This window comes from Mytilus californianus, unplaced genomic scaffold, assembly GCF_021869535.1.
Source record: "Mytilus californianus isolate M0D057914Y unplaced genomic scaffold, xbMytCali1.0.p SCAF_7, whole genome shotgun sequence".
NCBI lineage: Eukaryota > Metazoa > Mollusca > Bivalvia > Mytilida > Mytilidae > Mytilus > Mytilus californianus.
In genome coordinates, this window is record NW_026262723.1 from 74,565,085 (window position 1) to 74,579,978 (window position 14,894).

The following is a 14,894-nucleotide window of genomic DNA, read 5'->3' on the forward strand; positions in this document are numbered from 1 at the left end:
ACATATCATATGGGTGCATTTTTTCAATTAGTTGCATGTGACAATTCATTACATTATTTCTGTATTCTTTTAATTTTTTTTAGAAATTATTAAGCTATAAAATCTTACCTGATGATCCTGAAATCTATTTACTTATTGTACATGTTGTATCAACTTATTAAAGATATCAGGCTTCTAACTTTGTATAACAGACACTTGTTTAGTCTATATAGTATATTGCCAGCATAAATTTTATTTTCAATGTTGTGTTGACCTGTGCTGTCTTGTTTGAAGGATCAAAAGTTTTTAACTGAGTGTAAATTGATAACACATTTAATCAGTGGACTACTTTAAAATTACATTAATGCCCACAAATAATGTCTGGCCATATGAGGTTTAGTTGTATAGTTATATAAGACTTATTTAAAGGACACAGACAAACTCATTTAAAAATGCAAGTGTTCAATTTTACACATCACACTTATAAAATAATTGACTGATAGAACAACAATATTACATTTCTTCCATTTATTTTTATTTTTCATGGCACAATGTTCTATTGAATTATATGTATAATCATATATAACAGTTTATAAAATTTTAGGTAAAACATAAGTTATCATAGTGCAATGATATGTTTTTTGATTATATGAGTTCTTTTTCACGAAAAAACAATAAACAAAAATCAATCTGGTAATAAAAGTCTTTAAAATCATTTGTCCAATTATAGCATTTCTTTGCAGTAGAAATTATTGGGTGTGCCTCGAAAGTTACTGAATAATGGGTACAATGTATAATGATGAGAGTACCACACTTTCTGCAAATTAAAAACTCCATAAATAGCTATTTGAAAGTATGAAGGTGACCCAGTGAAAGAAGAAAAATCAGCATCAACAACATACCTTCTTTTTCCAAAGGCAATCCAAAATGTTCCCCCTACATCCAGGTTGACCTAATTTGCAGAACCTTCCTAACAGGTCTACTGTTTACATATATCACAATAAACATGTTTACATAATTTACCTCTTCAGCAAACAGCAATCCATCATAAGCCATAAAGGCAGATATGTATACTCATCTTCTTAGGGATAGGAACCAGAAAAATCAAGTAAGTTAGTGAATATTTACACTTTGGGGAAACACAAATTATGAGAACTTTTAGAATATTGCAAAAGGAAAAACATTGCACTATGAGATAAATATGTTTACAACAATCCTTAGGTAAATGGACATTATAATAGTAAATAAGTAGCAAACAACATTTCCTAAACAAATAAAATTAATACTGACACAGAATGCATTACAAAAAGTATAAACATGCATGTCATCATGGTTAAATTGGAACTCTTGAATAAAATGTAGATAACTTTCCTGAATTATTATACTATGGAAATGTATATTATATAAGTTGTGATTTTGAATTTGAGTGTGTCTGCCTTTTAACATCATGTAATTACATTACATATATGTTTCATAAGAATCTGTAATTTTGATTTGCCTACAACACCACAATGTATTCCAAATTATATCTTATTTCCAAATAAAATACAACATTCATGTGCAATGCAAAAGAATCAAAAAGCTTGATATAGCTTGTAATTTTATGGTTTTAACATTAAAAAGTAATTATAAGATGTAATAGAATAGAATGCTTTTTGTAATTATATAGGGTCATAAAAATATTGATTGTGCACATATTTTAGCATAAATGCTTCTTTTTTAAAATATAATAGGGGTGTAAAAGCATTGATTGTGTGCATATTTTAGTATAAGTGCTACCAGGAGTCACACTTTTACACCCTAATAAAATTTAAAATGAAAGAACCTTAGTGAGCGCGCTCACATACCCCACGTCCCCACATTGTCATTGGAGAAATAAAATAAGTGTAAGAAAAAAAAATTGTATCAGAAAAAAAAATTGAATCATAATTTCCTGTCAATATGCACATCTACATAGTATGTCCTTATTATCTACACAGTTTCATGAAATTCTGTAGTGTGGTTTGAGAGGAGTTGCGATGACAAAAGGTTGCAGTAGTATATTGGGCAAATAAGTTCAAAGGGGCGTAACTCCTGGAAAAAAAATTGAATCGTAATTTCCTGTCAATATGCACATCTACGTAGTATGTCCTTATTATCTGTAAAGGTTTCATGAAATTCTGTTGTGTGGTTTGAGAGGAGTTGTGATGACAAAAGGTTGCAGTAGTATATTGGGCAAATAAGTTCAAAGGGGCGTAACTGCTGGAAAAAAATTGAATCGTAATTTCCTGTCGATATGCACATCTACCTAGTATGTCCTTATTATCTGAAAAGGTTTCATGAAATTCTGTTGTGTGGTTTGAGAGGAGTTGCGATGACAAAAGGTTGCAGTAGTATATTGGGCAAATAAGTTCAAAGGGGCGTAATCCTGGAAAAAAAATTGAATCGTAATTTCCTGTCGATATGCACATCTACATAGTATGTCCTTATTATCTGAAAAGGTTTCATGAAATTCTGTTGTGTGGTTTGAGAGGAGTTGTGATGACAAACTGTTGCAGTAGTACATTAAAGTAAATAAGTTCAAAGGGGCGTAACTCCTAGAAAAAGAATTGAATCGTAATTTCCTGTCGATATGCACAACAACATAGTGTGTCCTTATTATCTAATAAAATAGTTTGCTGAGCGCAGCCTGATACGACCGCAGAGGTCGAACCCTGAACAGTTGGGGCAATTTTGGACACAATATTGAAGCTTGATACTGTCTGAATTTGGATTGTGATCAAATTTTTGACATAATATAGGTTTCTGACACAAAATAAATGTGGTCAAAGATCTTATAAATCCATTGCCCAATACTGTGCAATTGAAATTTTAAAAATTTTGAAAAAAAAATATGAATCCCTTAAAAAAATTGGGGAAAAAATTCCCCCCCCCCAACTTTTTGAAACCCTTAGAGCAATAACCCCAAAACTCAATCCCAGCCTTTCCTTTGTAGTATGGAACCTTGTAGTACAATTTCAGAGAGATCCATACACTAACACACAAGTTATTGTCTGGAAACTAGAAAAATGCTTGTTTTTGGCCCCTATTTCCTACATAATTGGGGCAATTAACCCCATACTCAATCCCAGCCTTCCCTTTGTTATATGGAACCTTGTGGTACAATGTCAGAAAGATCCATACACTTACACACTAGTTATTGTCTGGAAACTAGAAAAATGCTTGTTTTTGGCCCCTTTTTGGCCCTTAATTCCTAAACTGTTGGCCCCATAACCCCTAAAATGAATCCAAACCTTCTACTTGTGGTATTAAACATTGTGGTACAATTTCAGAGCAATAGAAATACTTATACACAAGTTATTATCCTGAAACTAGAAAAATGCTTGTTTTGGGCCCCTTTCTGGGCCCCTAATTCCTAAACGGTTGGGACCATCATCCCCAAAATCAATCCCAACCTTCCTTTTGTGGTATTGAACCTTCTTAAAAAATTTCATAGAGATCCATTAACTGAAACTAAAGTTATTGTCCGGAAACCAATGTGTCTTCGGATGACGACGCAGACAACGACAACATCATACCATTATACGATCCCAAAAATTTTTTTGAAGTCGTATAAAAAGGTTTCGTGAAATTCTGTTGTGTGGTTTGAGAGGAGTTGCGATGACAAGAAACAGGACTGACTGACGGACGGACAGACAGACGGACGGACGGACAGACAGACGGACGGACGGGTCAAAAACATTATACCCTCCGCAACTCGTTGCGTGGGGTATAATAAATAGAGAATGTGTCCATGGGACACATATGATGCTCCTGCTTACATATAACATTATAAAGGGACATAACTAGAAAACTGTAAATATGACACCACCCAAATTCGAAATTTGATCTGTGTGTATAAGTTTCATAACATTTGGTTGAGGCAAACTTAAGTTAGAGAAAGGAAACTAATTTTTGGAAGTGCGTACGGACGGACGTACAGACAGACAATGGTAACATTTAATGCCCACTCCGCCATGGCGGGGGCATAAAAAGAAGCATTCAATTCTTAAATACATGATCGATAGTCTATTTAAATACTGAGATAATTTAACCCTGAAATAGTGATGGGTTAGATAACAAAATGTATGATATACTGGTTTTATGTTAACTAAAGTTTTGTATTGTTTTGAGAGGTTTTTGAATCAGAACATTCTTGAAGACTGGTACTGAAACCAGACATTTAAACATTAAAATAGCACAAGACTAGACAATTAAATCATTCAATTACTATATACATATAATCTGCATCATTTGCATACATAAGCAAGACATAAATGCTAAATAAAGTTAAAATTTAAATTTGACCAAATTTATGAAATTATCTTTTAAAATTTACAAAAATTGCTGTTTAGTATCAATTTTCTACTTATCTTTATTAACAAAACTATCATGCAACCAAGCAATTTTCAAATCACTAATTTCTTATTTTGCCTAAATTTAAAACAACTGTCAGGAGAAATGGAATGTGACGAAGCTTTAACAGTTATATTTTGTTAGGTTGAAGATGTTGTGCTAGATCATCTGACATACAGTAATAAATAACCAAAGATGTAGTCAATGTTGCAATATATTTTTTCATTGTGATAATTTAGCTCAACTCATAAAACTAAAAGCAACCGGTTTTGTATTGTACTGATTGCTGATAGTTCATCAGAAGTTAAAATAAAGGACCTATGTATTAATAAACTGTTGAAACAGAGATATAACTCGCTTTTTTGTTATTCTGACAGTTAAATGCAAATGTTCAAATTAAAATAGCAATATGTTAGTTATGCAAAATATTCAAAGTCAATTTACCATGAATGAAGCTACAGGGCCAAACAATCTTCATGGAAATGAGATGTGCCAATGCTAATTCAACTGCATACCAAATATTGACCTACCACTAATGGTTCCCCATAAACTGACCTAACCACAAACTAGTACATATAAACTAAGCAAAAGTTTCAAAGTCAATAGACTATGGCTGAAAGATTGGGGCCAAATTATCTCCATGGAAATGAGATGTGTCAATGCTAATACAACTGCATACAAAATATCATTGACCTACCACTAGTGGTTCCCCATAAACTGACCTATTCACAAACAAATACGTTGTTGGTGCGGCCACTGACACAGGAAACAGCATCCTATGTCTTACTTTTTTACTCTGTCAAGGCGAGACAAAGATACAAAAAAATAAAAACAATCACACAGAGATTTGTCAGGTTTGCCATGCAACACATTCAAAAATAGATACGTGTTAAACTGACGTATTCTAGGAGTAGTATTAATGAAGAAGGATTCCTTCAATCTTCTTTTCTAACTTTTTACTTAACTTTGAATTCACAATTATAGACTTAATTCTTACAACATAAGGAGATGTAATATGATTGTCGATGAGACAACTTTCCATACAGACCAAAGAAACAAAAATATGAACTATTACAGGTCAATGTAAAGCCTTCAACAATGAGCAAATCCTAGCTATAAAAAGCCCCAGTATGACAAAATGTAAAATAAATAAAAAAAGAAAACCAACAGCCTGATTTACACTACAACAAGGAATGAAAAACAAATGTTGCAGATAGCAACTAACAACAACCACTAGATTACATGTTCCTGGCTTAGGGTTGGCAGAAAAAAAATGAGATGAGGTTTAACATGCTGGTGAGTTCTGAACTGTTTCCTAACCAGGGACAGTTGTATTACAATATAACATATGAACAAACTGTAAAAATCAGTTGGAAAATGCTGGACTCATCAGATCAGTACTAAACACAAAAAAAAATCACAATAAGACAAAAGACACAAAGTACTGATGAAAGAGTATTGACCGACTTAAAAATTTATCAGTTATACATAGATTACGTTAATTGAAATCTATAATGTCACTACACAAGTCATTAAAAAAGAAAACACAAAATGTGACATCACAAAGAGGTAAATCTACTCATTATGCTGATATCGTACATATAATACGAAGTGATGCTTCCTCTCCATCAATACATAAAATATGAGTCAGAACAAATAAAAAAAAAATCCAAACATTTCCAAGATATAAAAAAAATAATAAACATTAGGAAAAAAAATACAACAAAGTTTCAAGTTAGCTACTTTACTGGGAAATTTTTAAAGTTATACATATTTATTTATCTATATATGGAATAACCATTTATTGTCTTTGAATATAAAATATATTTGTACAAGCCTAAGAAACAAGTAGAAATGCAAGGTTCCCAGAGCATTTCTATCCTGTTTTTTGCTAATTCAGAATATAATTCCTATTCCAAACAATTGTATAAATATAGATTCTACCACTGCATCGAGTGTGATACGATATTTATCCACTCGAGACAGTTAAATATTTAAAATTTAACTGTCGAGAGTGGATAAATATCGCTGTACACGAGATTTGGTGGTGGAATCTGTTTCTCTAATGATTTTCAAACAATATGCAGGCAAATTTATTCCTTCTTTTCGAATGATCTGCAAAAAGATGTGCTCTTTCTATGTGACATCATCAGGCATGGTCGCCTTTTTTCATGCTGTCACAATAGGAAATTCAGAGGAAAGCAAGAAAATTCGACGTCATAATCGGATTTTAACCAATGAAGAACTGAGATCAAACGAACCACACGTTGATTAAATTTTTTTTATACAATGGGTGCAGAAAGGGATAAATTGACGAAGAATTAGAGAAAGGATTATTCAGATGGAAGATATGAATATCCAACAATTCTATACACCTAAGCAAAAGCATGAATCAAATTCCATAAAAACATATTGGCAATATAACAAACAAGGCTTTATACAGTCAGTGACTATGTCACAAATGATTTTACAGTAAATACAATCTGACTGTAAACATAGCATAGTTGAAGTATAAATGATTATATTCTTCCATCAGTTAAGAAAGCATAGATAAAAAAAGCAACATGTCCGTATCACCTACTAAATATTGAAGTTATGCGTACTGTATATCAAACAATTTTAATGTGAATTTTCCAGGTACACATTGAACCATGATTATTTATCCTACATGAACATTTCAATGTTCATTTAAATGCCTTTTACAAGGTCATGAAATGCCAATAATGAACATAGCACAAACTTTACTGCCCAATCTAAGGTCGAAGCCAAATCTAAAACCTGATGCTAAAATACCAAAAATATGGTATCTCAATGAATAATAACATTATTTTCATACAATAAATTATGGACATATTGTACATAAATACAAAGTCAGCATGATTTGCATTGTAATATGCAGATACTTCGTTAAATGTGAAAATTGTCTTAAATTCAAATCATAAAATATACTACAAAACTGTATTCAGAAATAAATGTCAGGATGCATTAGGGGTAGATAGGAAGGCATAATTCTATCCTACATTGTAAAATAAATCAAACGAAATGTTTAATTCTTTCTAAGGCAGATTTTTAACAAACAAGAATACACCCAACAAATTTTAATAGAGGTAAATTATACCTCCCTATCCACCTCTCAAATATTTCTTAAAAAGAGCTAATCATTAGATAGACATAAATTTGTTGGCCCTATTATTTCAATATGAAAATGCAACCTTAATGAACATAATTATATGTGTAAAGGTTTGGGTAAAAAAATAACTTTACAAAAATTTTAAAAAACACAAAACCACAATAAAGTTGACCTTGACAAAAATGTATAAGTGTATAGTCTTTAAATTCAACATTCCATTGTTAAAATCCACAATCGATGCTTAATTTACAGTATGTGTTTTGCTCATCGTATGATGATCTATCATAGGTAAAAATACAACCTTCAACAATGAGCAATAAAATGCTCCGCAGGGCGCAGCTTGATACGACCGCAGAGGTCGAACCCTGAACAGTTGGGGCAAGTATGGACACATTATTCAAGCTTGATACAGCTCTGAATTTGGATTGTGATTAAATATTTGACACAGCATAGGTTTCTGACACAGAATGAATGTGGTCTAAGAACTTAAAAATTTTAAATTGGACATTCACCTATTATGGTCCAATATCCAAAATCTAAATACATGGTTAGATTCAGCATATCAAAGAACCCCAAGAATTCAATTTTTGATGAAATCAAACAAAGTTTAATTTTGGACCCCGATTTGGACCAACTTGAAAACTGGGCCCATAATCAAAAATCTTAAATACATGTTTAGATTCAGCATATCAAAGAACCCTAAAAATTCAATTTTTGTTAAAATCAAACTAAGTTTAATTTTGGACCCTTTGGACCTTAATGTAGACCAATTTGAAAACGGAACCAAAAATTAAGAATCTAAATACACGGTTAGATTCGGCATATCAAAGAACCCCAATTATTCAATTTTTGATGAAATCAAACAAAGTTAAATTTTGGACCCTTTTGACCTCAATGTGGACAAAGTTGATAACGGGGCCCAAAAATCAAAAATCTAAATACATGGTTAGATTCAGCATATCAAAGAACCCCATATATTCAATTTTTGTTGAAATCAAACAAAGTTTAATTTTGGACCCCGATTTGGACCAACTTGAAAACTGGGCCCATAATCAAAAATCTAAATACATGTTTAGATTCAGCATATCAAAGAACCCTAAAAATTCAATTTTTGTTAAAATCAAACTAAGTTTAATTTTGGACCCTTTGGACCTTAATGTAGACCAATTTGAAAACGGAACCAAAAATTAAGAATCTAAATACACGGTTAGATTCAGCATATCAAAGAACCCCAATAATTCAATTTTTGATGAAATCAAACAAAGTTAAATTTTGGACCCTTTGGACCTCAATGTGGACCAATTTAAAAACGGGGCCCAAAATCCAAAAACTTAATACACGGTTAGATTCAGCATATTAAAGAACCCCAAGAATTCAAGAATAAAACCCCATTGAAATTGATCAAGAAATAAGCAATTTATACGAAGTATCTTCTTTTGCACAATACTGTGCAATTGAATATTTCTTGCTATTGCGCAATACTGTACAATTGACAATTTCTTGCTATTGCGCAATATTGTGCTATTGGATATTTCTTGCTATTGCGCAATACTGTGCAATTGAAGATTTCTTGCTATTGCGCAATACTGTGCAATTGAAGATATCTTGCTATTGTGCAATACTGTGCAATTGAAAATTTCTTGCTATTGCACAATACTTATTAGATAATAATTTACACATCCTGTTTGGTGTGTATCTCCTACCATATCATTATTATTTGCTTTTAAATATTAATCAGAAATAACCAACTTAAAATGGAAAATTTTAAAAGAAAAAAAAAAGGAAAAAAAGAAAAAAAAAGAAAAAAAAAAAAATCCCCCCCCCAAATTTTTTGAACCCCCTTATGATTCATCACCCCCAAACTCAATCCCAGCCTTCCCTTTGTGGTATGGTACCTTGCAGTACAATTTCAGAGAGATCCATACACTTGAACACAAGTTATTGTCTGGAAACTAGAAAAATGCTTATTTTTGGCCCCTTTTTGGCCCCCAATTCCTAAACGTTTCAGGCAATTACCCCCAAACTCAATTCCAGCTTTCCCTTTGTGATATGGAACCTTGTAGTACAATTTCAGAAATATCCAAACACTTACACACAAGTTATTGTCATGAAACTAGAAAAATGCTTGTTTTTTGCCCCTTTTTTGGCCCCTAATTCCTAAAATTTAGAGGCAATTACCCCCAAAATCAATTACAGCCTTTCCTTTGTGATATGGAACCTTGTGGTACAATGTCAGAGAGATCCATACACTTACACACAAGTTATTGTCTGGAAGTTACAAAAATGCTTATCTTTGGCCCCTTTTTGGCCCCTAATTCCTTAACTGTTGGTACCATAACCCCCAAAATCAATCCCAACCTTCCTTTCGTGGTATTGAACCTTATGGTAAAATTTCATGGAGATCCATTCACTTAAACTAAAGTTAGAGTGCGAAAACCAATGTGTCTTCGGACGATGCCGGACGACGCCAGACGACGACGACGCCGGACGACGACGACGACGACGCCAACGTCATACCAATATACGACCAAAAATTTTTTAATTTTTGCGGTCGTATAAAAACCATACTGTTAAGTAAGTAACAACTACTGCTATACATTTCCTAGTTGTTTATATCCTTATCATTTCATATATGGTGGATAGTTGTCTCATTTGTAGTCATACTACATCTCCCTACATATATATATATTGAAAGCAATTAATTGTAGTTACATATGTTCTATGTAAAACTGTAAACTAAAGTTAATTCGAAGAAATAAAACAAATGTAAATTTATATTCATTTTTGCCACAAAGAATGCAAAACTTTTAACAATTTTTTTTAAAATATTCTAACTAACATGATACATTTGTTTAATATTTCACAAAACTGAAATATATGAACACTTTTGTCAGTAAATAACCACAGGTTGCATACATTTTTCTTCAATAAATCAACTTTTTTCAAAATTTATGAAAAGAATACTGCTCTCAGGTCCTGATGACACCACTCATTTGTGAAACATGTAGACAAATCAATCTTTATTCATGCGGTATAACATGGGTGTTGTCTTTGATTTCTATAATTGTATTTACATGTAGAAAGACAACTATCAAATACCACTTTGGTATCTACCCCAACTTTACCCTACAACACGTCAACTACCTCAGGGTGTTGGTTCACTATACCCATTACTATTTAATAATTAAAGAACCTTTGTGAGCACGCTCAGATATGCACATCTACATAGTATGTCCTTATTATCTATAAAGTTTCATGAAATTCTGTTCTTTGGTTTCAGAGGAGTTGCGATGACAAGAACAGGACTGACGGACAGACGGACGGGTCAAAAACATTATACCCGACGCAAAAATTGTGTGGGGTATAATTACAGATAAAGTACTTCAGTACAGGTGATGACAACAAAACAAAAACATTCAGGAAATATTTATTTACAAACATTAGAAGAAATTCTTAAAAAAAAATGTATGATTGATCTGTACAGAGACAGTTTTTTAAAGTTTATAATTGCACAAGATATTAATTTAAATTGCAAGTTACATGAATAAACTCAAATGAACTTTATGGATGCTTTTCAGTGAAGAAAAATAGATCATATAATGCAAGTCTCTTCCTTTATTGCACTTATTAATATATCTATGAAAGAGAGAAGAATACATAAACATATATATATCAAAAACACACATTTAAAATGTGATGTTTTTATAACTACTTATAAATTTCAAAAATCCTGATTGTATTTCTCATAATGTTAAAACACTATACTTTTGTGATGGCTGACAGTTTTGTAACATGTTTCCTTTTGTCACATAATATTTGCTGTATTTGCATGTGAGAAAATATATATTCTATGCTATTTCATTCTGCAGTACATCAACGGATTTCATAACTGAACACCTTTGTTAATATGTATAAAAAATCCTTTAAAAATGCCATATTTGATTTGTGTGGTCCTGAATCAAATCAATTAAAGTATCCATTCAATGAACAGTAAGCCATAAAATGGAATCAAATTGAAATCATTTCATGAACAGTGACACCTACTTTTTCAGAATTTATACATCAAACTTAATAATGAAATATCAACTCTTTGTATTGGCAACTGAATCAGAAACTGTTCTGTCAGAGCTGCCATCTTAGAACTTTGATTGAATACAGACATTTAACAAGACTATCTAGTCAAACAACAAATAACTTTTATTATTTAAACAAATATTACATCAAAACCCATCTTGACCTCTGTTTTTGTTATGAGAAATAACATAGTACATTTTCTAATGGATAAGATCAAGAATTCTCAAGTTACAGCATGGAATCTATATTAAGTCATCTTCCAATCAATCAAGGACCTTACCTTTTGAACAGCAAAAGTTAAAATCAAAACGTTACCTCCATTTTTTCATAAGTAACAACATATTAAAATTCTAAATGCAATTATAGAACAGTTTTCAAAATATTGCACATAAACAACATAAAGTGCCATTTTCCAATCATTCAAGGACCATAATTCCTGAATGGCAAAGGTGAAAATCCTCTATATTGAATTTGACCTCCATTTTGTCAGCAATAAAAATATATTCAAATTTGAATAGCATTGGTTGAATGGTTCTTAACTTATATCATGGAAACAACATAAAGTGCCAATTCCCAATCAATCAAGGACCATAACTCCTAAATGGCAACAGTGAAAATAGTCAATAATGACCTCAAATTTGTAAGCAGTAAGAATATTTTAAAATTTGAAAAGCTTGGTTGAATGGTTCATAACTCATTGCATAGGAAACAGCTGGAGCAGCCAGCAAACCTATTGTACTACTCCAAATTAATAACTGGATTTTTGGCCAAAAAACCTGGTTAAAAAGCAAAAATATCAACTTATCATAAGTGGTCAAATTACAGAAATAAGATTGTATGATAGTTAAGAAGGTTAGCTTTTAGAGGTAATATTTCCACAACATAAAAGTCTTGGCTGTATTTTTGATTATAGGTAGAGGTAAATTTCAAATGATATGGCATTTTTAAAGTAATCATTGAATCAGAGTATAATTATAATATATATTATGCAATCATAATAAAATCTCTGAATTATAACAACCATAGTAAATGTAAAAAAATTAAACATTAGATTCTTGTCTTACAAGCAAAGGGGGTTTAGAGTCTGCTGACTTTTTTGGTGATCGATGATGTCGTGGAGGTGCTACCGGAAGATCAGTAGGTTTTGGCCGAGGTGGAATTTTAGGACCAGATTTCTTCTTTTCTCTTGAAGCCGAACTTCTAGAAGGAACTATTGTGTCATCATCTTCCTCAGCCATTGGTGCTGGTGCTTTGATTCCCATGGACCCCAGTATGTTTGAGGCTGGACCAGCCAGTCCTTGCTGGGACTCCAGAGATTGTAACATATTTTTTACAACAGTCATATCAATGTCAACAGGTTTGAAGCCATCATCTTCTTCTTCAATACTTTTCTTACTTTTTTTACCATTACCATTTACCTATAAAACACATTTTGACATGCTACAATATGAAATCTAGCATAAGACATATACCCCTTATCTTATACAAGCATAACAAATAAGTCAGCTAGAAACATCTTACAGTGTAAATAAAGTAATGGTACACATCTTTCAATTATATGGAGTAAATCTAGATATTATTCAAACAAGAGAGAACAGCAGTCACACACATTTTATTAAAGTAATTTTGGGGAAGTTTTATGCACAAATATATATGTACTTTGAAATCAGACTAGTGTCCTTGCAACATTTGTTCAAATAAGTAAATAAGCATGGATTCCCCCTCAATTGACTTATTGTAAAAATCCTCTTTCAAGCAAACTTTTCCTAGGTCTTTAAAATAACTTATGTCTACAAAATGGTTGAAAAAGGCTTGACTTATCAGATCAACATAATTTACAAAAAGACTGTAGATAGAGAGTCCCAATCTAAGAGTTTTTGCAGTTACTGAAAGTTAGTTCAAAGCTAATAAACAAATTATGTTTCCCAGACTAGTAACTCTGTTTGTGCTGTTATAACTTTTACATAACTAAGTGAGTACACATTGTCTGTCATTGAATTTTAAATGTAATCATAGTATTTCATATACATATATTAATTACAAGCACAGCATATACAGTGTTGTGATCCATGTGATATGTACTTGATGGGTATGTGTATATTCTTTAACAGCATTACTGTACCAATTTCCTCATATTTACAAAATAAAAGAAGAATGTGTCTGAGGACACGAATACCCTAGCTCATGCTTTGCAACTAAAATGGGATAGACGGACGGAAAGACAGACGGTCAAGGGTAACACTCAATGCCCCCATAGCCCCCGGTGGGGGCCTTAAAAAACATAATATCTTGTCCATATCCTTTCTCAGTTTGTGTTAACACCTTGATTAAGAATTTCCCAACAATATGTTACCTTTGGTTTTGAAGCTGTGCTTTCACCTCCACCTACTCTTTCAAAACTTTTACCAACATCTGTTGTGGATAGTTCCCTGTCCATCATGTTCATATAATCTTTAACTGTAGGCTGAACTGGTCCTTTTCCTTTCTTCCCTGACTTTGAAACAGGTGGCTGATCATCAACATCTTCATCAGATTCCTCCCATCCATACTCACTCATGTCAGAACTTGATGCATCATCATTGTCATTAAACTCTGGTAACATAATTAAATACAATACATTACTTTCATGGAGCATTCTGTTCTTTCGTGTCTTTAATTTATTGAACTTAGAAACCTGGCCTATGTTTTACAAAAAAAAAATCTTATGACTAAAATTGGTCACAAGTCATGAACAATTTTGTTAAATAATGAACAATTTTGTTTAATTATGATCAATTTCAGTGTTTATGAACAGGCCTGGCCCTCATTAAAACTCTTTAACACTAAAATCTAAACTGCAGATGACATGAAAGCGTTGACTTTAGTAACACATGTTCTCAGGCAGTCATTTTGATCTTAGACACACCTGCTTTCATCTTAATATTTGATTCTGACAATGTTTCAAGTTTCACCAATTTAATGAATCATGTAAAAGGAATTGCAACTACAAGGTGGATTCTAAAATGAATTGATTTTACATAACAAATATAACCAATAATTTCTGAATTTAAAAGTTTTTTCAGTCATGAATTCAAAGTTTCCAACATTCAATATAAACTTATGTCTATCAGTATTTGTATTTACAACATACCAAACATTTTCTGCATCTGTGTAATAAACCCAGTACCATCAAACTGTATATCATCATCCTCTCTGGAAAAATTAAAACATATATTATTAAAAAACAGTTTTATTTCTTATCAAAATATATATACAGTGATGTGCCATTTGAATATTTATCATAAATCTCATATATGACAATAAATATTTTAAAAAATTTCTTCCAACTATAAAAAAT

The 14,894-nt window shown here is 31.9% G+C and overlaps 1 protein-coding gene across 2 annotated transcripts in view; it reads right to left on the reverse strand.

The window, feature by feature from the left end:
- Positions 1-492: 492 nt before the first annotated feature.
- LOC127708480 (protein ecdysoneless homolog) overlaps positions 493-14,894 on the reverse strand; it is a 63,237-nt gene continuing 48,835 nt past the window's right edge. Inside the window, exons 12-15 of one of the 2 annotated variants that reach the window (XR_007985279.1) lie at positions 14,688-14,749; positions 13,911-14,149; positions 9,863-12,975; positions 493-3,434 (exon numbers count right to left, since the gene is read on the reverse strand). Coding sequence is in view for 1 of the 2 variants with exons in the window: in XM_052213356.1 (XP_052069316.1) it covers positions 12,598-12,975; positions 13,911-14,149; positions 14,688-14,749 (679 nt within the window). In the remaining variant the exon portion in view is untranslated. Of the gene's footprint in view, positions 12,976-13,910; positions 14,150-14,687; positions 14,750-14,894 lie in introns of both variants that reach the window. The other variant, XM_052213356.1, reaches the window with a different exon arrangement.